This window comes from Homarus americanus, unplaced genomic scaffold, assembly GCF_018991925.1.
Source record: "Homarus americanus isolate GMGI-L3 unplaced genomic scaffold, GMGI_Hamer_2.0 scaffold22250, whole genome shotgun sequence".
NCBI classification, from domain to species: Eukaryota; Metazoa; Arthropoda; class Malacostraca; order Decapoda; family Nephropidae; genus Homarus; species Homarus americanus.
Window position 1 is genome coordinate 1,624,521 of NW_024741189.1, and position 24,832 is coordinate 1,649,352.

General features: G+C 37.7%; 1 protein-coding gene across 1 annotated transcript in view; it reads right to left on the minus strand.

Moving 5' to 3' along the window:
• LOC121875687 (vitamin K epoxide reductase complex subunit 1-like) overlaps positions 1-24,832 on the minus strand; it is a 48,118-nt gene that overhangs the window by 17,412 nt on the left and 5,874 nt on the right. The window contains exon 2 of the mRNA XM_042380311.1: positions 9,179-9,288. Coding sequence (XP_042236245.1) covers positions 9,179-9,288 — 110 coding nt within the window. The remainder of the gene's footprint in view (positions 1-9,178; positions 9,289-24,832) is intronic.

Sequence of the window (24,832 nt, forward strand, 5' to 3'; positions counted from 1 at the left end):
GTAGTGAAAGTTCAGCTCTGGCGATGTGATAAAAACGCGTTATGAAAACCGCTGCTAGGCGGGTAATACGGTATGTATATGTATATGTATATATATATATATATATATATATATATATATATATATATATATATATATATATATATAGTTTGTTTTATTTCAAGACATCTTCAGAGGCCTCTGAAGATGTCTTGAATAAAGACGAAAGCTAAGGTAATTCGTTGTTTCCATTTTCCGCAGGATTTATCACGATTATCTTATCCACGCATTGTGGATTTATATATATATATATATATATATATATATATATATATATATATATATATATACACACACACACACAGTTGGTCCTCATATTACGCGGTCCCGCATTCCGCGTTTCACCGTTAACGCGGTGCCTTGCCAGAACCTAACATTTTCACATTCCGCGGTCGTGAACCCCATTACGCGGAGAGCGGCTGGCAAGCCGCGCCATTTTTGAATCCAAACCTCCCGCCATCCGCCATGTTGTGTAAGAGGCGCGAAAATGGTGCGCACAAGGTCGCCCAGTCATCAAAACATGACCAGTTCTTCACCCGCCACCCACTACAGCCGGCCCAAGTCAGTGATAGTGATAATTATAGTGAGGATATGGACTTATATGAACTTTGAGGGGTTTGACAAAGAGGCCCTGCAAGCCTCTGTGGTGGATAGTGATACAAGTGATACAGGTGAGGGCCAATAATCTGCCCTATGCCTCGGAACCAACCGCCCATCCCCGTGTGCCCAGCCATCTTTTCTACTAATGTAAGTGTTAAAAAACCTAATATTATTGATATTTCTCTTAATTATTAATTGTGTGTGCATGCCATCATAAAGTTAAGATAATATTTTTACTACAACATAGTTGTGTGTCGTCAAAAAGTGGAGTTTGGGGATCGGCTCGGACTCCATTTCAATTAATCCCATATGTTATGTTATTCACTTTACGCGTTTCTCACTTTCCGCGGTACCCTCCGGGTTACATTAACCGCGTAATATGAGGACCAACTGTATATATATATATATATATATATATATATATATATATATATATATATATATATATATATATTAGGTAGTAAGTTCTGCTATAACGCCGAGCAATTGTGTTCTTGTAAATATCGTGTTATAGAAAATCGCGTAATAGAAATAATAGGGCTTATGGAGAAAATAGGGTTAGGTGCAGTTTACTCGAAATCGAAAAAATTTAGTAGTTAGCCTAACACAAAGGATAGCACAGTCTAAATAAATGTTACATTCATATCTAATAATGAAATCATACAGTAAATTTAACACTTTACCTTGAAAAAATATGAATGTAACTTGATGGGGGAGAAGGGTGATTTTGAGGTTGATAACATCAAGCTTCTCTTCAAGTGTTATATCCTTTCTTTTACGATAATCACCGGGAATTCTATCATCAGAATGCTTTTTGGAGATATTCTTCTTTACCATATTCACAGTTAATACCACAAAATTGGAGAAATAGTAAGCAAAAATCGCGTTATAGCAAACAAGCGATCGCGTTATACAAATATTGTTCCGAATTCATAAATCGCGTTAGAGCAAATTCGCGTTATCAAAACACGCGTTATAGCAGAACTCACTGTATGTAATATTCAGAAATTTCAGAGTAATTTCAAATGCCCCGCCATGAGTGATACTGAGCGTTCAAGGTCATCTGAGGGGAGAGAGCGCTGCCTGCTCGTAGCGAGAGATTGCGGAACTAGGCCTATATGATATTAAATGTAATTTACCGAATTAATAATGATGCGATTCATGAAGTTAAGGGACTATTATTGAATTTGAAATTATTATAGATCGTTTAGCAGTCTGAATAATGTTACGGGTGTCCCAAGGAGTTATTAGTTAGGCGGATAATATGTCACGTAGACCTAAGCTAACGCCTTGAGGAGACGCGACGCTGCCTCTCTCTCAGTCGCGGGAAGCACTCACACAAACAAGACGTCCCTGCGCGTCTGCCACAGAAATAGTCACGTGGCCTAGTCACCTGTGCTGCGCTATTGCAGTATAACAAGTAAGTCTCATTCGATCTCAGACAGGGTTAGATAGGGCAGTGATAAAGTAAACTAGAGCTAACAGTGAGTTCATTTCAGGGTTTCCGTCAGAACCCACTTGATTGGAGTTGACTGGAGTTGACTGGAGTTGACCGGAGTTTGACTGCGAGAGATTGACTGCCGTTTGAGACTGCCGTTGATGATTGAGGGTGGCGACTGTCGCCATTGGACCGATCAGAGTAGGCCTGTCACTGTTTAGCGGGGTACCAAAGGATCTCTTGAGGGAATCTAGCCGTCTGGGTGCCCAGCGGACGTCGGCTCACAACACCACATGTCCAGAGCCGCTTAGTGAAACCCTCTTGCTAACGGGAAGCTAAAGCTCCTCTCAACTGCACAGGGTCTGATTGGCTCACTCTCTTCCTGCCCATGGACGCACTGGGAGTACACTGGGGCTATCTGAGTATATTAATGGTCACACTGAGACCGTGAGTCTAGGATTCTAGGAGATACCTAGAGGAACATTTTATCTTCCTTATTACGGGTGTAGTTAACACCATTCCTCAGACTGATATTATCTTGACGTGTGTAGTTTAATATTTCTTAAATAATTTTGATAGTAGTGTTTTTTTGAATGTTTGTGTCATTAAGTGGAACCAGAGTGATACTGTGAATTGATTCTTTTAATGCATCTGATTGTTCTTCATAATTCTGATCTCAAGTATAACCTTGTTCCCCAGAGTAGTGGTTAAGTTAGGTTAGGAAGTGTGCATCTGTTGGGGTGCTATAATTTTGTTGAAAGCCCTTAAGGCCTATTCATTGTAGAGTATTTAATTTCTTATTTTTTATTACCATTTCCTCGGTGACTGATATTATTTTGTTGAAAGCCCTTAAGGCCTATTCATTGTAGAGTATTTAATTTCTTATATTTTATTACCATTCCTCAGTGACTGATATTATTTTGTTGAAAACCCTTGAGGCCTATTCATTGTGGAGTATTTAATTTCTTATTTTTTAATACCATTCCCTAAGTGACTGATATTATTTTGTGAAAGCCCTTAAGGCCTGTTTCATGTGTGCAAGCAGCATTTCTTAATACTTCAAATTTATTGTTGCCTGTGTTTCTAATAATTTCTATATCATGTATAACTTTTATTCCCCAGAGTAGTGTTTTAAGTTTAAGTTAAGAGGTGCGCATATTGGTGTACCATGATTTGATTGTGTTTGTAGTGTTGGAGGGAATATAAGTGTCTAAATTTTACAGTGTGTCTCATTCATCCCAGTCACAGACGCTATCCTTCCACGGGTCACGGACAATTCATTTTGTTTAGTAGATTTAAGTGTTCTTGTGCTGGTTCGGGATTTTCTCAAGGGGCGCTTCCACTGCCATTACCATCTATTAATTTTTAATAAACCCCAAGTCAAGTGAGAAATTAAAGTCCAGTAAATTCCGACCGGTTACATATATATATATATATATATATATATATATATATATATATATATATATATATATATATATATATATATATATATATATATATATATATATATATATATATATATATATATATATATATATATATATATATATATATATATATATATATATATATATATATATATACACAGTGGTCCCTCGGTTAACGAACACAATTCGTTCCAGAAGGTTGTTCGTTAAACGAAAATTTTGTTTACCGAAACCATTGTTTCAATGGGTTTTTGGGTAATTGGTTCCAGCTCACTGAAATTTACATACAAACTAAAAATAAATGCAGTAAAGTACACTTACTTTGAGGTGTGCATGTAGAAGGTTCCTGGTTGATGATGATGATGATGATGGGAATTAGAAGTGGGGGTGGAGGAGAAGGGAGAAGAGAAGGAAGTGGGGGTGGAAGAGAAATCACCCCATGCTTCATGCCGTCATTTCACCCATAAAATTTTTAAGTTCACTTGGTTTAATTCAATATTATTTTCTTTAAATCACACTGCACTGCGCTATATATTGTCAATATGTTAAATAAATTTCAGAATGGCCAATAATTGTACTGTAAAAACGTAAAAATACTCTGTGTTCAAGAGACCCAGAAGTAAGATGCTTCCTCCACTGAACAGAGATACAGACTGAGGCCTTGCTGGGTGAGTGAAGTGGCTGATGGGCGCATCATAAACTAGCTCCCTGTACTGCAATTACGTTAAATACGTGTTAAAATTACTCAAAATTTTAATATAAAACTTGGAAAATTATTGAATAGTACAACCTTCTTGATATTTATGCATCCCCATAAAACAGTTCATGTGCATGAAATTTTAAGAAAATCCAGTGGCACACAGCTGTATTTTGTGGTGTAGAAGACGCTGCATCGTGGAAGACGCTCCCTGATTTTGGAAATGTAATTCTAGGAAAAACTTTTAATACTTACTAACCGACACCAGTGGTTGATATACAGCCCTTTTGGCACAAGTACACACACCTCTTTGAATATCATCACTTAGAACTGCTTATCAGTCATCATTTTCATCAATTAAAAAAAAATATCTGTATAAGGTGAAATCTTTAAGACAGCGCTCATTTTCTACACCTGGTCACCTCTGCGTCTAGCGGACTGTAGTGTTTACATTCTTTCTCTTGATTTTGTCGGCAAGACAATGACGCAATTCCTCAATAGATGGCGCTGCCGCACCACTGCCATTAGTAAACACACCGCACAGCAGCAAGGGTTGTGTAGCTGCAGCCGTTTATTTTTTACCGACTGAGTAAGTAAATAATCGTATTTTTTGCAGATATCAACAATATTAGTTAAATCAATTGTTTTATAGTATAGACAATACTTGTAATTGCAAAGTAATGAGGTAACAGTCTTTGTAAGGGGCTGATTTCAGTTGACCCTAAGAAAACCTCCGCTACAACCCATCAACCAGTGTCGTGGAAGACGCATGGTAATTTTCAAGGTATATTTTTGTAATAAAAAGTGCGTCTTCCAAGCCGAAAAATACGGTATCTTTTTCTGTGAGTTGGAACCAATTGCCCAATATCCCATTGAAATAATAGATTCAGTTAACGAGACTTTCAGTGAACAACCGACTCTGTGGAACCAATTGTGTTCGTTAATCGAGGGACCACTGTATAATACAGTCAACCCTCACTTTACGCGGTTAATGTAACCCACAGGGTACCGCGGAAAGTGAGAAACGCGTAAAGTGAATAACATAACATATGGGATTAAATGAAATAGAGACCAGCTGACCCCCAAAGTCCACTTTTTCCAACACAATACCTATGTTCTAGTAAAAATAACATCTTAATTTTATGATGGTACATGCACACAATTAATACTTAAGAGAAATAGAGAAATACAGTCGCCAAGTTAATGTCCATTCAAATAATGGACTCAACTCCCTCCCCCTCTTCTCACACTACACTCGCTGGCTCTTCCCTCTCAGAAATTTTGGGGGGAAAACCAGGTATAGTAATAAATAATACCTCAAACTAAAGTTAGGATAATATAATTGATATTGCTGGATTCCTTGTAAGACCAGGAATATTTTGAATATATATGTCATATATTTTGCACAAAAGATAACATATTTACTCAGAGTAAACATTATATCTAAAATTTGTATGTCTAATGCAAAATCTATGATGTTTATATTCAAAATGATCATCAAATTGTAAGAATTCCAGCAATGTAAATTATATTCTGGCCGGATAATTTGTATGAATTTTATGAGCTAAATAAAAAAATTATACTTCACCCGCGTAAAGGGGTACACCCACCGCGGAATGTGAGCATCCTGGGTTCTGGCAGGGCACCGTGTAAACGTGGAAACGCCGAATGTAGGACCGCGTAAAGTGAGGGTTGACTGTATAATATAAAACTAGTGCACCATATCTTCTACAGAACACATAACGGGCAATCTTTTCAAATAAAATTAATTATGGGTAGAAATAGTCACCGTATAAACGTGAATTTGCATATAGTGAACGTACATAAAGTGAGGGTCCAGTGTACTGTACTGTACCTGTACTATATGTGTAGTATGTCGGTGAACTATAATTAATCTTTTTAATTAAGACCATTATTAGATCTGACTCTGACAAGGCCGGGCCCTGGTGCCCGGGAACACAAGTCTCTACAGTTACCCAATGATAAAATGTTTGTCATTTTTCAAAAGCTTTAACCACTTGAGTACAGGATCACCTCTGTACTGAATAAAATCATCTGACATTAGCCAAATAAAATATTAAAAGTGGCATCTCCATAGTGAAGGGGTTAACTTAGCATGCAAGAGGCACACAATATTTTCCCCGAGTAAAATTTAAAGAACAGAATGTTTGGTTTGTACTGTAGTACAGTACTTCTTCCACAGTTACAATACTACAGTATCAGATAGCAAAGCTGAGTAAGTGACACCCAAGGATTTTTAAGATTTAATGTTTAAGTCACCAAACAAAGGTACTGTACTTACAGTATTTGTGCCCATGAGGCCTGCCAGGTACGTAAACCTTTTTAACCCTCGCAAATATGTATTGTTGTATGTTTACGTGGATACTTTCTTACATACTGGATATGAAATACAGTACAGTATACTCTTTCTGGGGCCTTCAGGAGAGAGGTGGAGGCCACCAGTATGAATATTTTACTGTACAGCTCCTCCCCAACTTACGACTTACTTGACTTACGACCACCCTCACTTACGGCCTGCCTCAGTCGTACCAAAATTTTGTCAAATTACGTATTTTTGAGTCCCAACATCAGTACACAGACAAAATTTTCGTTTGTAATTCACTTTAAAATGGCTGGCAAGCTTAAAAGTGAGAGTTTTGTGGTGCTGAGAAGAAAAAGAGACACCCATTTTAGATTTTCTATGTATTATTGAAGCATTTCCGACTTACGACCATTTCAACTTACGACCCAGATTTAGGTCCCTAACCCCGTCGTAAGTCGGGGAGGAGCTGTATTTATTTATTTTTTAAGCTTTTTACCAATTATCAACTAACTAGTTGTTTGGTCAGTTGGTCTATCCAGTGTTAGTAAAGGAGGAAATTGGAATCAGGAAACCTGTGAAGTTTGGTAGTGAGTCACACTGGGATGCACGTGTCTGGTGTACTGCGCACATCATTGTCATTCCTAAAAACCCCATTTAATTCATATTACGCTATATAACATTCAAATGCACCGCGCTTGTAGAACCTCAGAAAACGGGAAACATTGATAAGGAATAACTCACCTACTCAATGTTACTGAATCATGTGTTGTATTGTACCCAGGTACGGTTATATAATATTAATTGTATGTATTCATAGCATTAAGGAGAACTTAGGGCATCCATAAGATGAATGTCAAAGTCCAGTTGAGCCGGACTAGTGTACTGTAGGACTAAGTGGAGATCATGGTTTGAAGGTCATACTATTTACGTCTGTGAACGTGTAGCGAACATAACTTCCGCAGATATCATATGAAAATACATGAGAACAATGATCTGGAAAAAGGATAAATGTATCAGAAATATGTGAGGTGTTGGAAGTGACCCAGAAACTATACTTGAAAGGAAATATCTTGTATGCGTCGGTATGAACTTAATACACCTCGTATCCTCACGTGACATATACCCACGACAGGTACAGTGATCAGAGAATCTTATGTCTGTGTTCAAATAGTGCAATGTGTGAGAGGAGGATCCCTCATTACAGTTTTAAGTGAAGTTGATACACCCCCGCCATGAACATTCGGCCTTTGTTTTAAGGCGCGTCCTGCACCTGCCTCGAGTGTGCCATGTTGATATTATAACCCAATGAATTTACCCACGAATTAGCAAACCAGAACCTTACCTTAGTTTGTACTTTAGGGTTAAAATATGTGTTTATAAGGCATGAGTGACAACATGTCGAAAAGTGTCCAGGTGAGAACCGTAAGAAATAAAAGTAAAAATTAAAGATTGGAAGCTGTAGGCCTACTCAGTGACGAGCGGCGGGGCACTGCACTCAGTCCCTCTTGTTCTACTGTCACCTCAGATCAGTGTCCTATCGGGCTATATCCCACCCTATAATTAAGGCTTATATAGAAGTTACTACAGTTTAAAGCTTTGCCTGATGTATAAGTGTAATAGTAATGTGTTAGGGGGTGTGATAACCGCCCATCAGGCATTATTTCTCAGTACCCTCTGTTCTACCGTCACCTCAGGTCCCATGCGGTCGGAGTGCCTTGCTGGGCGGCAGCCATTATCCCTATGAGCGTCCCAACAGGTGGTGACTGCTCCCAGCTATGCCGATCCACTGTGAACCTGTGGATTTCCAGCACCTCACTCCAAATGAGTAGTAACAAATAAGGAGACCGTGAGAAACTCTGCGGTCGTCACTTGGAGCGACCTATAATACCAGGCGTAGAAATGGTACTGGTATGTCTCTTGGTGAAGCCCTCGTCTTTACCCACCGAGGGCGGTGTGCGAACGAGGTGCCTGTTGTGTATACCTTTAAAGTTACAAGGAGTCCCATACCTGCAGGGGTGGATTGTAACATGTGTGTTGAGATGGTGCTACTATGTATGATAACTGACAGTGCTATATTCCATACAGGTGGAGCAGTCTGATGTGTTAAGGGATAGTGTAAGAAGGAATGACCGAGGTAAGGAGGTCACAGATTGTTATGCAATAAGTATGTGGATGACACGCCATTAATGTAAGAGTCTGGTGCCCATCTGGGTAACCAACATTTTCGTTGTTCTTCTGAGGAAGACCATTTCATTTGTATGTTTTTTACCAGTATGCTTTATAAGGAATAAATTAATTAAGACATGTTATGGTTTCACCCTTCTTTCCCCTTATCGATCTGGTCAATGGAAAACCTAACCCAATGCCTAGTCCACTCTGCACACTACCTAACGAGCTACATGCTGTCCAGAGGGGGTCTGGTGGCAGCGACCCTTAGAAATTAAGATTAGAGTTAAGTATTCCCCCTTAGCGTTAGTGACCCCGAGTCTGGCAGTATACTGGGCCGAGCAGGATTCAACCTTTAACATACAGTACCACCAACATATAGTTATAAATTGTCCAAAGAAAACACTGCAAGTTATTTTCAGTATTATAAACTACTGGCGTGTAGAGCAGAGGGGTGACTGGACTGTGCCTTGTTATTAACTCACCGAGGAGAATGACAAGGCAGTAAAAGATGATCCCAGGGATGCTGTTGGGTTGGTTCAAGATGTGGTCTTTACCCAGAACCTCCCCAATGATTCCAAATCCCCGGCCATACCTGTTGAAGCAAAAATCACTATTATAGTAATGCTGTGTACAGTATAATAATGTAATGTACAGTATAATAATATTATGTACAGTATAATAAAGCTATGTACAGTATAATAAAGCTATGTACAGTATAATAATGTTATGTACAGTATAATAATGTTATGTACAGTATAATAAAGCTATGTACAGTATAATAATGCTATGTACAGTATAATAAAGCTATGTACAGTAGCGGGCAGGGAAAAAACACTTTTATTTGAGTTGCAGGCTGCACTTTTCAGGCATCGTTTGTATGGCTGTAACAAACACCTGTGCAAAATTTCATGCCATTTCAGGCATACTTACCCTGCCGCATCGCGAATGACTTTTTGTCAACTTTTAGTGTATACCAAAAATTAGGTGTCATTTAATGTTTTCCAGGATAATGATAAATTTTACATGGGTGACATCGATTTAATTCACATGTTATTTTACAGGTACACCGTATAGAAAATCATTACAAGTTCATATTGAAATTCTTTTTTGTGCGGAACCTTGGCATCATTTTCCTAGACAATAATCTTTGCCTAATATATCCATCTCTCGATTCGTATCCCGTCACTTCAGTGCAAGCTTCAGTCATCACTTTTATGCCTCTCTCGACCGCCTGAGTGCTGTTTGGCCACTTGGGCACCACTAATGGTGTCTCAAGAATGTCATTAACCTGTAGATTTGACAGAGAAGCAATGTAAGGAGGCTCAGTCTTGAGTTCATTCCTCCAGTTAATCATGGAATGATAGTTTTTTGCTTGCCACTTTAGTTTCGGAGTCACCACCTTTCTCATGTTGACTACAGGAGGCACATCCTCATTCCCATCTCCATCTTTACCCTCCTCATCAGTATAGTTTAACAAATTCTCGTCAACAGCAGCATCAGAATCTTCCTCCTCCTCTTCAGATCTGCCAGTGCATTCTTCCTTTTGCTGATTCTCCTCTCTAATTTTTCTTATCATTGAGACAGCTTTTTCTCTAACAGTCATGTCCTCATCTGCACACATACCAAGAAGAAGTTGATCTGTGTGGGCGAAGTATGCATTTCTCTGGACAGCCTTCTTCACTATCGTCTCCTCCTCACTATTCAGGTGTTTCATATATAGCAGGGACTGGAATACGTTCCTTGAGCCGTGTGTTACGTAAGGGTGTATCTTGATGTAAAACCACATTGGAGCACTGAACTTTATTATTGTAATGACAATTCTTTTCAACTCATGGCTGGGTCTTGATGTTGCTACATACAGCCTGAGGATTCTACTCCATAAGGTGTTCCACCTTGACACACAGGGAGGACCTGGCTCAATAGCAGCCAAGTCATCTTCAACAACACCTGTGATAACTCCTTTACAAATCCTATACAGGTATTTCTGATCCCAGGACAGATCTTTCTCCACTTCATCATTAAACACAGGGAAATCAGGGAAACTGACTGGCTGGAAGGCGACAACTGGAAGCTCAGACAAAGACTCCTTGATCTGCTTTCCAATGGGACCACGCTAATGCTCAGGACCACTTGGTTTACCATCATAGTGATAAAAAACTGCGCGGAAAGGCAGCTCATTTCCGTGAAGCTGACATATGAAATAATGGAGCGGGTGACCAAGTAACATTTCAAGATGATGAATGACTCCATTTTCTGATCCTACATTTACATTGGTTCCATCACAACCAACACACACAATGGGCTGCTGGGTTAGATTTTTCTCCACCAGAAACTCGTGAATAGTTTTGGCAATCTGCTTTCCGTGTCCAGTCTTGGGAGTCACATGTGTGAGATATTCATTGCCAGGCTCAACCATGATGACATAATGATCTTTCACCATCATCCTCGAACTCCATTTCTCGGTCTTCTCATTCTTTATCATCACACGAGTGGCGGTCTTCCCTACATTACAGTACAGTAACACAACATTGAGAAATGAAATGAGAAAAGGCTGATAATCAATATAGACATAGCACCATACTCATCTGCAACAAGACAACTTAAATGAAATAAGAGATATGAAAAAAAAGTTGATAAACACTGAACAGAACATTGCACCGCCACAGCGGCTGTTTGGCTAGTACTGTAGGTAAATTTAAAAATTTCAGTAGAAAATGCGGCAGACTAAACCTCGACATATCAGCTTCAAATTTGGCATGGAGTCTTAGATATGTATAAGGAACAATGCCTGAAGAGTGCAGCTTTGAGCAAAATTTCACTGCCCCCTACTGTACAGTATAATAATGTTATGTACAGTATAATAATGTTATGTACAGTATAATAAAGCTATGTACAGTATAATAATGTTATGTACAGTATAATAAAGCTATGTACAGTATAATAATGTTATGTACAGTATAATAAAGCTATGTACAGTATAATAATATTATGTACAGTATAATAATGTTATGTACAGTATAATAATATTATGTACAGTATAATAATGTTATGTACAGTATAATAATGTTATGTACAGTATAATAATATTATGTACAGTATAATAATGTTATGTACAGTATAATAATATTATGTACAGTATAATAATGTTATGTACAGTATAATAAAGCTATGTACAGTATAATAATGTTATGTACAGTATAATAAAGCTATGTACAGTATAATAATATTATGTACAGTATAATAATGTTATGTACAGTATAATAATATTATGTACAGTATAATAATGTTATGTACAGTATAATAATGTTATGTACAGTATAATAATGTTATGTTACAGTATAATAAAGCTATGTACAGTATAATAAAGTTATGTACAGTATAATAAAGCTATGTACAGTATAATAATGTTATGTACAGTATAATAATGTTATGTACAGTATAATAAAGCTATGTACAGTATAATAATGTTATGTACAGTATAATAAAGCTATGTACAGTATAATAAAGCTATGTACAGTATAATAATGTTATGTACAGTATAATAAAGCTATGTACAGTATAATAATATTATGTACAGTATAATAATGTTATGTACAGTATAATAATATTATGTACAGTATAATAATGTTATGTACAGTATAATAAAGCTATGTACAGTATAATAATGTTATGTACAGTATAATAAAGCTATGTACAGTATAATAATATTATGTACAGTATAATAATGTTATGTACAGTATAATAATATTATGTACAGTATAATAATGTTATGTACAGTATAATAATGTTATGTACAGTATAATAATGTTATGTACAGTATAATAAAGCTATGTACAGTATAATAAAGCTATGTACAGTATAATAAAGCTATGTACAGTATAATAATGTTATGTACAGTATAATAATGTTATGTACAGTATAATAAAGCTATGTACAGTATAATAATGTTATGTACAGTATAATAAAGCTATGTACAGTATAATAAAGCTATGTACAGTATAATAATGTTATGTACAGTATAATAAAGCTATGTACAGTATAATAATGTTATGTACAGTATAATAATATTATGTACAGTATAATAATGTTATGTACAGTACAGTATAATAAAGCTATGTACAGTATATTAATGTTATGTACAGTATAATAATATTATGTACAGTATAATAATGTTATGTACAGTATAATAAAGCTATGTACAGTATAATAATGTTATGTACAGTATAATAAAGCTATGTACAGTATAATAATATTATGTACAGTATAATAATGTTATGTACAGTATAATAAAGCTATGTACAGTATAATAATGTTATGTACAGTATAATAAAGCTATGTAAAGTCCCGGACAAAAGTTCTCGATACAGTCAAGGTGGAGGGTCTGCCCCTACCTTTACTGGATGGCAGGTACCTGTACACTGCCCCCAAGGTGGAGGGTCTGCCCCTACCTTTACTGGATGGCAGGTACCTGTACACTGCCCCCAAGGTGGAGGGTCTGCCCCTACCTTTACTGGATGGCAGGTACCTGTACACTGCCCCCAAGGTGGAGGGTCTGCCCCTACCTTTACTGGATGGCAGGTACCTGTACACTGCCCCCAAGGTGGAGGGTCTGCCCCTACCTTTACTGGATGGCAGGTACCTGTACACTGCCCCCAAGGTGGAGGGTCTGCCCCTACCTTTACTGGATGGCAGGTACCTGTACACTGCCCCCAAGGTGGAGGGTCTGCCCCTACCTTTACTGGATGGCAGGTACCTGTACACTGCCCCCAAGGTGGAGGGTCTGCCCCTACCTTTACTGGATGGCAGGTACCTGTACACTGCCCCCAAGGTGGAGGGTCTGCCCCTACCTTTACTGGATGGCAGGTACCTGTACACTGCCCCCAAGGTGGAGGGTCTGCCCCTACCTTTACTGGATGGCAGGTGCCTGTACACTGCCCCCAAGGTGGAGGGTCTGCCCCTACCTTTACTGGATGGCAGGTACCTGTACACTGCCTCACCACACAAACAAGCACCCAAGCAGTTCAACGTTCACCTTCCATTTCTCAATATGGACAGGGAAAACATGTCATTGTTTTCTTTAATAAATTCACGAATCAATTTACCCAATTAAGTTTTAGATTATTTAACATAATAGGTTAGACCATTATTAGATAATCACGACATAAACATTACAATACTGAAGACAGAGTGAAGAATGTGTGTTTGGTGGCTGGGGTTCACATGGTTAATATCCACCATGCTGTATTGTCCCTCAGAATGGTAGCCAGTAAACTAATGTGAGGGATAATATGGTTTATAAGAGAGTGCTCTATCATCCTCTGTGGTAATGGCCTTATCATAAGGTCTACTGTGTGTAACCTTGGTTTAATGGAAGACATGATAGGGGTATAGCTGACACAATTAACATAAAGGTGTGACACAACAAGATGTAAGTCACAACATCATTGACTAGTATTGGATAGATAGGAAAATAAGGTCAAAGCAGCATGACCATTATTAGTATTAGTCTCGATTTACGCGGTCAATTGAACCCGTGGAGGTCCTCGTTAAATGAGAAAAGCGTAAACGAAATAACAGAACATATGGGATTAATTGAAATAGAGACTGGGCTGACCCCCAAACTCCACTTTTTTCAGACACAATACCTACGTTGTAGTAAAAATAGTATCTTAACTTTATGATGGTATGCACACACACATAATATACTTTTACTTTTATCCTCTTCGCCACTGATAGGCTTGTTAGCCGCTTGGGCGATCGGTCACGTGTCTGTCATGCACTGTTGGCAAATACTGGGAATGCACCGGCTCCTGAATGTACCTGAACCTGCTCCAGTGTTGGTCAAGTCTTGTCTTGAAAGAGCTCACACTCGATGCCGTCACAACACTCTCTGGTAGATTGTTCCAAGAGTTTACAACCCTCACTCCTAAAAAGTTTGCCCTCACAGTTTTCTGGACTTGCACCAGGTAAAAGAAAATCAAGGTTTAACACTTACGTTAGTAGAAGAGATGGGTCAGCATACGAGGATGGGCGCTGGTTCCGAGGCAGAGGGCAGATTACTGGCCCTCAGGTGAATCACTATCACTATCCACCACAGATATTAGGGCCTCCCTGACAAACCCCTCAAAGTCACCATCACTGTCACTATCACTGGCTTGGGCTGGCTGTGGTGGGTTGCGGGCAAAGAAGTCAGTGATGCTACGCTGACGGCTAGTGTTGATGTGGTAGTGATACACCTGGATGTACTGCTCCATACTTTGGTCTAGAAGGTTATTGAAGACTTCATACCGGTGATTGACATGGTCTTTTGAAAGGGTGAGCTTTAGATTCTCGGCAAACGCGATGGCATCCTTTACATCACCATGAGTTAACTTCTGTTCTCTTGCTGCCGCACCACCTGCCTTCCAACATCTCGTCGGCAGTCACCTCAGCATCCCTGATTACCTCCATGAGGTCGTCGTTGGTGGTCTCGGAGAAGCCTGCAGCTGTAACACTCTGTGCAGCCTCTCTTGCAAGGTCCACTGCCACTGCAACAGACTGAACCTCACCAGCCACAGGTTGACTCTGCCTCCCACCTGGGATACCCTGCAACACATGCCGCCACGCGTGACGAATCGTTGCTTCAGACAGCTGCCCCCATGCCTCCACCAAGAAATCAACAGCTTTCTTTACGTTAAACATTTTCCAAAACTGTTTAACTTGCACTTCATGCTCCGCCAACTCTTGTTCTGCATCCTCGTTGTCGCCGCTCTCGCTATCTGTGCCACTCAGAAGGTTACGCAACTCATCCTTGGTGTTGGTACAGTCGTTCAGGAGCTTAAACTTCTTTGCAGACAATGCAGCCTTAACATTGCATATGAACTCCTGGTCTATGGGCTGGATTAACGACATAGTGTTGGGAGGAAGGAAGACCACTTTTACACTGGGGTGACGATCCAACAGTAGGGGTGAGTGTCCTGGTGCGTTGTCAAGCAGCAACAAAATGATGAATGGCACATTATTTTGCGAGCAGAATTTCTTCACATCAGAAACGAAACAGTCGTCAAACCAGGAGAGGGACAGACCAGTGAACATCCACGCCTTACGTGAGGTTAGCCAGTGGACATTTAGCTTGGTCATGTCCATGTTCTTGTAGGCGTGCGGCTTGCGGGCTGTGTGGATCACCGATAACTTGAGCTTACAGGTACCGGAGGCATTGGTGGTAAACAGGACGGTGATGCGCTCCTGCAACTTCTGGCCCCGACACCTGCTGGCAAACTGGACAACGAAGGTCTTGGAAGGTAGCTTTTTCCAAAAAAGACCAGATTCGTCCATGTTGAACACCTGGTCGTCTTTGTACTGTCCTTCCTCCATAACTTCTCGTAAGAATGGAGGAAAATCCATGGCAGCACCACGGTCAGCACTCGCTCCATCACCAACAATGTTAATGTTGGTAATCTTGTTCCTCTTCTTAAGCCCTTGCAGCCACCCAGAGGAAGCATTGAAGGGTTTGGGCTCTGCAATTCCCATCTTGTGCGCCACTGATGAGTACAGTTCACGAGCTTAGTCCTGCACTGCCCGCGTGTCGACCGCCATGTTCTGTCTTGCCTGACGAATTACTGTAAGTAGCTCACCAGTAAGTTCTCAGTCTTGAGCAGCACCTTATTCTGACAATACTTCACCACTGAAGCACCTGCAGATTTTGTGATGCCCATGTGTTCTTTAATCTTGGCGGCATCCTTCTTGATAGTCCAGATTGTAGATTCGTTCACGCCATGCTGGCGCGCCAACTCCACTTGTCTCGTTCCTTTCTCTAAATCTTGTACGATCTTGTACTTAACTTCGTATCTTCTTGGGCTTGGGGCGGCTGGGTCCAGGTAATGCAAGGTTTTTCTGGGGTGGTGGGGGTCCAGCGGAAGCCATTGTTGAACAGATTAGCGAGCACAAGAGAGAACAGTATACGCGGTGACTGAGAACATGAGACTGACGCGGCTGGGTCAGTAGCTTCCCTCCCGTGCCAGGCCACGTCATATACCATAAGACCAATCACAGCTAGCGGCGGAGGGCGGCAAGGATGCGTGACCCAATCACAGTCCGATACGTCATATGACATCAGCGATAACGCAACAGCGACATACTGCACATCCATATCCGCGCCGCTTCCCACGTATGGTCGAGAATTGACCGCGTGAATAAAAAATGGCACGGCGCGTCTGGACCTCCAGCCACTCTCCCAGTAAATGACCAAATTTACCGCATATCTAAAAAATTTACATTCTGCCAAGGCACCGCGTAAATGACCAAACGCGTAAACAAAAACCACGTAAATGCAGACTATACTGTACTCTTATAGGTAACCACAAATGCTGTCCTGCTAATGTTATATAAACTCAATGTCTTTGTAAATATTTAGAGTTAAAAAAGATAAAACAATGATTCCAACAAAATATTCTTTAGATTATAAAAATTATATCCAAAACATATTTTCACAAAAACTTTTAATTCAGTAGCCAATCCAGCCATTTTAATGAGGGCCTGATGGGTGCCACCAGCTCTGGTCTACCCCTCCACTATTCCCACTGTTAGGTCTGTTAATGTGCAATACAATATAGTATAATGTCAAATAATGTAAAGTTTGAGTGGATAAATTGTTTTGTGAATTTATTAAACAAAACAGTGACATCCTTCCCTAGTCCTTATTGAGAAATGGAAGTATCAGAGCTGAATGTTGAACTGCTTGGGTCTTTGTCTGTATGTTTGGGACGACGACCGCACAGCGACCAGTGGGGTCACTGCTTGATATTTGCTGCTATTTCATGAAAATTTTATCCTAACCTTGGAAGCTTTAAGGGGACTTGTCCGGTTGAAGCACGAAATTTGGTAATAACTGATCAATCAATATCAATTTCCTGTCACCAATTAAGGACACCAGATACAGTTTTTCTATACCCCTGAATTGGTTCTGCCTAATCCCTGATATTTCCCTTACCGTATATTCTTATCAATTTTCAGAATCCTACTTCTCCATAACTTCTTGCTAAATTATGATGAAATTCACGTGGAATATAGGTACAGTACAGTTATTTACTCCTCTTGAACATAACATATAGATATTTCTGGTTATCCCTTTTGTTGTGGGTGCAGGAATTTTTTCCTAACTTACCATTTTTCCTCCAAATATTTTAAAGATAACTCAGCAAATAATAAACCAAACCAAATACTATAAAGAAAATCTATATGTTGCACCAAGCACAATATGTTATTATACTACTGTACTTAGTTTTTGTTTTAGAATTGGCCGATAAATGGCCAAACCTTAAGGATTTGAAGGTTATAAAACCTAGTTTTGAGATACAGGCCGAAAGAGGTGGTGTGAGAGCAACTCAAGATCATACCTCACTCTCACATGTTTGATGGGTCACTGATTTCCGTCCTGTTGTTAGTTGGCTGAGAAAGGCGCCAGGTACTGATTTTTTCCAAGTGATTTATATTACTTGGCACCAAAATATTATTATAAACACTTTTCTACAGCTTTTGCTACATAAACAAAAGAGCCCTCTAAATGAAAGGGGGGTAGAACAATCATGCATAGCTACATAAATAATACAAATTACACAATAAAAATATGTCAGCATATAGTAATAGGCAACAGCTTTCCTCAGGAATTTTTCTGAATACTTATGTAATTTTCCAATTTTCATTGTATTTTCAGGCAGACCTCCCATTAAAAACAAATTTCAAAACCTCCGATACATTGAAAAATTCTAAAACATTTTAGTATTATTATTTTTTATTTAAGAACCATGATTTGATATGACAATGTTCTTATGGCATTTAGTGTGTTAAGTACAGTAATCTGGTAAGTATAATGGCACCCCTGGGCCCCACGACTCACCAATTTTGCACTTCTTAAAAGCTTGAATCCTCCTTTTATTTAGAAGGCATTGTAAAATTTAATGTTTTAGTTGCTGTAGTATAGAAGCAACTAATAAAATTAATTACTTAGTAGAGTACACTAAACTATTACTACAGTACAGTACAATAGGTCTACTTGATCAGATCTTAAGTAAAATCTCTGCCTTTAATTTCTCAGATAGAACTTTAGTTAGTCTCATCTCACACCGTCCAGTGAAAAGATTTTGTTTTACTGTATTTTGTAATGTAAAATACTGAGTGTGTTGTAATTGGATTATCTAATATTTTCATGTTTATATATTTTGTACTAGTGTACAATTGTAATGATTAAAATTAAAATACTGTAGGTACAGTAATATCTTGTATTTCAAGAGTAATATAGACTGGAAAAATTGCATCAAATTCAAATTCGCCAAATACAAATACATAAATTAACGGGAAAAATAACAATAGAGACTGGCCACTCTACACCAACCTCTGATTTTCCCATTTATAACCTCCAGATGATACAAATTCTGCCTTTATTGACATGATTGTGCTTTCCGGAACTTAATCACACGCTGTTTATCTTGCATCAAGTACTTGGCAAACTGAACTCCCTTATGATAGTCCCGCTTCTCCTTTTCCTTATTTGGCCGTTCAGGTGAGTCTGTCCCACCAGCACCAGTAGACTCTCCTGTAGAGGTAGAGGCCATTATCTTGACTCGACAGGTGGAGCACCACTCAAAACGGCACACAATACCAGCCCGGGCGGTCGCTAGGATGGCGTGGGCTACAACGCGATAGTTGCATTTTTATAAACCTCTTTTACGTTCACCAACGGCAATTCGATCACCAGAACGCTTCTTGAAAACATTCTTCTTACCTTGTCTTTCCGTACTCATCGCTAACACAACAAAATTGGAGAAAATAGCGAAAATCACTGAGTAACTGACAGAATTCACGCGATTCAACCGATCACGTGATGTAAACAGAGAGCGCTGGTGTAAACCGTTATTAGTCCTCACTGCGAAACATTCTTTTTACCTATTCTTTTCGTACAGTATTTATAGGTAACGGCTAAATTTGCAAAAAAAATAACCAAATTTACAGAGTACTCCTCAAAAAACTTTTCACTAACAAGACACGAATCAATTGAACATGTGATGTCGAACGTGGACAGTAAACATTGCATAACCCCGCGCCGCGCTTAAAACATTGAGGATGGAATTGTGTTGTAGCCAACATTTGCATGCAAAAGTTAGCGTTTTACAAACAGCGTTCCCCTATTGATCAATTGCGTTACAACCAATTAGAGTTGACAAAACACTCGTTGTAGCAGAAATGAATGTAACCAGTATGAGGGCTGTGACGTCATTCAAGACGGTGGCCAGCATTCAACTGGCTGGATCTCGCGGAACTCACTATATTTTACGCCAAATATAAGACTTAGTTACATTAGATAGTGCTCACGAAATAAAAAATGCAAAATATGAGATCTTACTGTAGTTGTGTGAGATCTTACTGTAGTTGTGTGAGATCTTACTGTAGTTGTATAAGATCTTACTGTAGTTGTATGAGATCTTACTGTAGTTGTATAAGATCTTACTGTAGTTGTGTGAGATCTTACTGTAGTTGTATGAGATCTTACTGTAGTTGTAATAGATCTTACTGTAGTTGTATAAGATCTTACTGTAGTTGTATAAGATCTTACTGTAGTTGTGTGAGATCTTACTGTAGTTGTATAAGATCTTACTGTAGTTGTATGAGATCTTACTGTAGTTGTATGAGATCTTACTGTAGCTGTATGAGATCTTACTGTAGTTGAGATCTTACTGTAGTTCTTACTGTAGATCTTACTGTAGTTGTATGAGATCTTACTGTAGTTGTATGAGATCTTACTGTAGTTGTATAAGATCTTACTGTAGTTGTATAAGATCTTACTGTAGTTGTATGAGATCTTACTGTAGTTGTATAAGATCTTACTGTAGTTGTATGAGATCTTACTGTAGTTGTATGATCTCTGTAGTGTAGTTGTATAAGATCTTACTGTAGTTGTATAAGATCTTACTGTAGTTGTATAAGATCTTACTGTAGTTGTATGAGATCTTACTGTAGTTGTATGAGATCTTACTGTAGTTGTATAAGATCTTACTGTAGTTGTATAAGATCTTACTGTAGTTGTATGTAGTTGTATCTTACTGTAGTTGTATAAGATCTTACTGTAGTTGTATAAGATCTTACTGTAGTTGTATGAGATCTTACTGTAGTTGTATGAGATCTTACTGTAGTTGTATAAGATCTTACTGTAGTTGTATAAGATCTTACTGTAGTTGTATGAGATCTTACTGTAGTTGTATAAGATCTTACTGTAGTTGTATGAGATCTTACTGTAGTTGTAAGAGATCTTACTGTAGTTGTATGAGATCTTACTGTAGTTGTATGAGATCTTACTGTAGTTGTATAAGATCTTACTGTAGTTGTATGAGATCTTACTGTAGTTGTATGAGATCTTACTGTAGTTGTATAAGATCTTACTGTAGTTGTAAGAGATCTTACTGTAGTTGCTCTTACTGTAGTTGTGATCTTACTGTAGAGATCTTACTGTAGTTGTATGAGATCTTACTGTAGTTGTATGAGATCTTACTGTAGTTGTATAAGATCTTACTGTTTGTATGAGATCTTACTGTAGTTGTATAAGATCTTACTGTAGTTGTATGAGATCTTACTGTAGTTGTATGAGATCTTACTGTAAAGATCTTACTGTAGTTGTATAGATCTTACTGTAGTTGTATAAGATCTTACTGTAGTTATGTAAGATCTTACTGTAGTTGTATAAGATCTTACTGTAGTTGTATAAGATCTTACTGTAGTTGTATAAGATCTTACTGTAGTTGTACGAGATCTTACTGTAGTTGTATAAGATCTTACTGTAGTTGTGTGAGATCTTACTGTAGTTGTATGAGATCTTACTGTAGTTGTAATAGATCTTACTGTAGTTGTATAAGATCTTACTGTAGTTGTATAAGATCTTACTGTAGTTGTGTGAGATCTTACTGTAGTTGTATAAGATCTTACTGTAGTTGTATGAGATCTTACTGTAGTTGTATGAGATCTTACTGTAGCTGTATGAGATCTTACTGTAGTTGTATGAGATCTTACTGTAGTTGTATAAGATCTTACTGTAGTTGTATAAGATCTTACTGTAGTTGTATGAGATCTTACTGTAGTTGTATAAGATCTTACTGTAGTTGTATGAGATCTTACTGTAGTTGTATGAGATCTTACTGTACTCTGTAGTTGTATGAGATCTTACTGTAGTTGTATGAGATCTTACTGTAGTTGTATGAGATCTTACTGTAGTTGTATGAGATCTTACTGTAGTTGTATAAGATCTTACTGTAGTTGTATAAGATCTTACTGTAGTTGTATGAGATCTTACTGTAGTTGTATGAGATCTTACTGTAGTTGTATGAGATCTTACTGTAGTTGTATAAGATCTTACTGTAGAGATCTTACTGTAGTTGTGAGATCTTACTGTAGTTGTAGTGAGATCTTACTGTAGTTGTATAAGATCTTACTGTAGTTGTATGTAGATCTTACTGTAGTTGTATGAGATCTTACTGTAGTTGTATAAGATCTTACTGTAGTTGTATAAGATCTTACTGTAGTTGTATGAGATCTTACTGTAGTTGTATAAGATCTTACTGTAGTTGTATAAGATCTTACTGTAGTTGTATAAGATCTTACTGTAGTTGTATGAGATCTTACTGTAGTTGTATGAGATCTTACTGTAGTTGTATGAGATCTTACTGTAGTTGTATGAGATCTTACTGTAGTTGTATGAGATCTTACTGTAGTTGTATGAGATCTTACTGTAGTTGTATGAGATCTTACTGTAGTTGTGTGAGATCTTACTGTAGTTGTATGAGATCTTACTGTAGTTGTATGAGATCTTACTGTAGTTGTATGAGATCTTACTGTAGTTGTATGAGATCTTACTGTAGTTGTATGAGATCTTACTGTAGTTGTATAAGATCTTACTGTAGTTGTATAAGATCTTACTGTAGTTGTATAAGATCTTACTGTAGTTGTATAAGATCTTACTGTAGTTGTATAAGATCTTACTGTAGTTGTATAAGATCTTACTGTAGTTGTAAGAGATCTTACTGTAGTTGTGTAAGATCTTACTGTAGTTGTATAAGATCTTACTGTAGTTGTGTGAGATCTTACTGTAGTTGTATGAGATCTTACTGTAGTTGTATGAGATCTTACTGTAGTTGTATAAGATCTTACTGTAGTCTGTGTAGTTGTATAGATCTTACTGTAGTTGTATGAGATCTTACTGTAGTTGTATAAGATCTTACTGTAGTTGTATGAGATCTTACTGTAGTTGTTGTATAAGATCTTACTGTAGTTGTATAAGATCTTACTGTAGTTGTACGAGATCTTACTGTAGTTGTATAAGATCTTACTGTAGTTGTATAAGATCTTACTGTAGTTGTACGAGATCTTACTGTAGTTGTATAAGATCTTACTGTAGTTGTATAAGATCTTACTGTAGTTGTACGAGATCTTACTGTAGTTGTATAAGATCTTACTGTAGTTGTATAAGATCTTACTGTAGTTGTATAAGATCTTACTGTAGTTGTACGAGATCTTACTGTAGTTGTATAAGATCTTACTGTAGTTGTATAAGATCTTACTGTAGTTGTATGAGATCTTACTGTAGTTGTATGAGATCTTACTGTAGTTGTATAAGATCTTACTGTAGTTGTATGAGATCTTACTGTAGTTGTATGAGATCTTACTGTAGTTGTATAAGATCTTACTGTAGTTGTATAAGATCTTACTGTAGTTGTATAAGATCTTACTGTAGTTGTACGAGATCTTACTGTAGTTGTATGAGATCTTACTGTAGTTGTATAAGATCTTACTGTAGTTGTATAAGATCTTACTGTAGTTGTATGAGATCTTACTGTAGTTGTATGAGATCTTACTGTAGTTGTATGAATCTTACTGTAGTTGTATAAGATCTTACTGTAGTTGTATAAGATCTTACTGTAGTTGTATAAGATCTTACTGTAGTTGTATAAGATCTTACTGTAGTTGTATGAGATCTTACTGTAGTTGTATGAGATCTTACTGTAGTTGTATGAGATCTTACTGTAGTTGTATAAGATCTTACTGTAGTTGTATAAGATCTTACTGTAGTTGTATAAGATCTTACTGTAGTTGTATGAGATCTTACTGTAGTTGTATAAGATCTTACTGTAGTTGTATGAGATCTTACTGTAGTTGTATAAGATCTTACTGTAGTTGTATAAGATCTTACTGTAGTTGTACGAGATCTTACTGTAGTTGTATAAGATCTTACTGTAGTTGTATAAGATCTTACTGTAGTTGTATGAGATCTTACTGTAGTTGTATAAGATCTTACTGTAGTTGTATGAGATCTTACTGTAGTTGTATGAGCGAGATCTTACTGTAGTTGTATAAGATCTTACTGTAGTTGTATAAGATCTTACTGTAGTTGTATGAGATCTTACTGTAGTTGTATAAGATCTTACTGTAGTTGTATGAGATCTTACTGTAGTTGTATGAGCTCTTAGTGTAGTTGTATAAGATCTTACTGTAGTTGTATAAGATCTTACTGTAGTTGTATAAGATCTTACTGTAGTTGTACGAGATCTTACTGTAGTTGTATGAGATCTAACTGTAGTTGTATAAGATCTTACTGTAGTTGTATAAGATCTTACTGTAGTTGTACGAGATCTTACTGTAGTTGTATGAGATCTTACTGTAGTTGTATAAGATCTTACTGTAGTTGTATAAGATCTTACTGTAGTTGTAAGAGATCTTACTGTAGTTGTACGAGATCTTACTGTAGTTGTATAAGATCTTACTGTAGTTGTATAAGATCTTACTGTAGTTGTATGAGATCTAACTGTAGTTGTATAAGATCTTACTGTAGTTGTATGAGATCTTACTGTAGTTGTAAGAGATCTTACTGTAGTTGTACGAGATCTTACTGTAGTTGTATGAGATCTTACTGTAGTTGTATAAGATCTTACTGTAGTTGTATGAGATCTTACTGTAGTTGTATGAGATCTTACTGTAGTTGTATAAGATCTTACTGTAGTTGTATAAGATCTTACTGTAGTTGTATAAGATCTTACTGTAGTTGTATAAGATCTTACTGTAGTTGTATGAGATCTTACTGTAGTTGTATAAGATCTTACTGTAGTTGTATGAGATCTTAC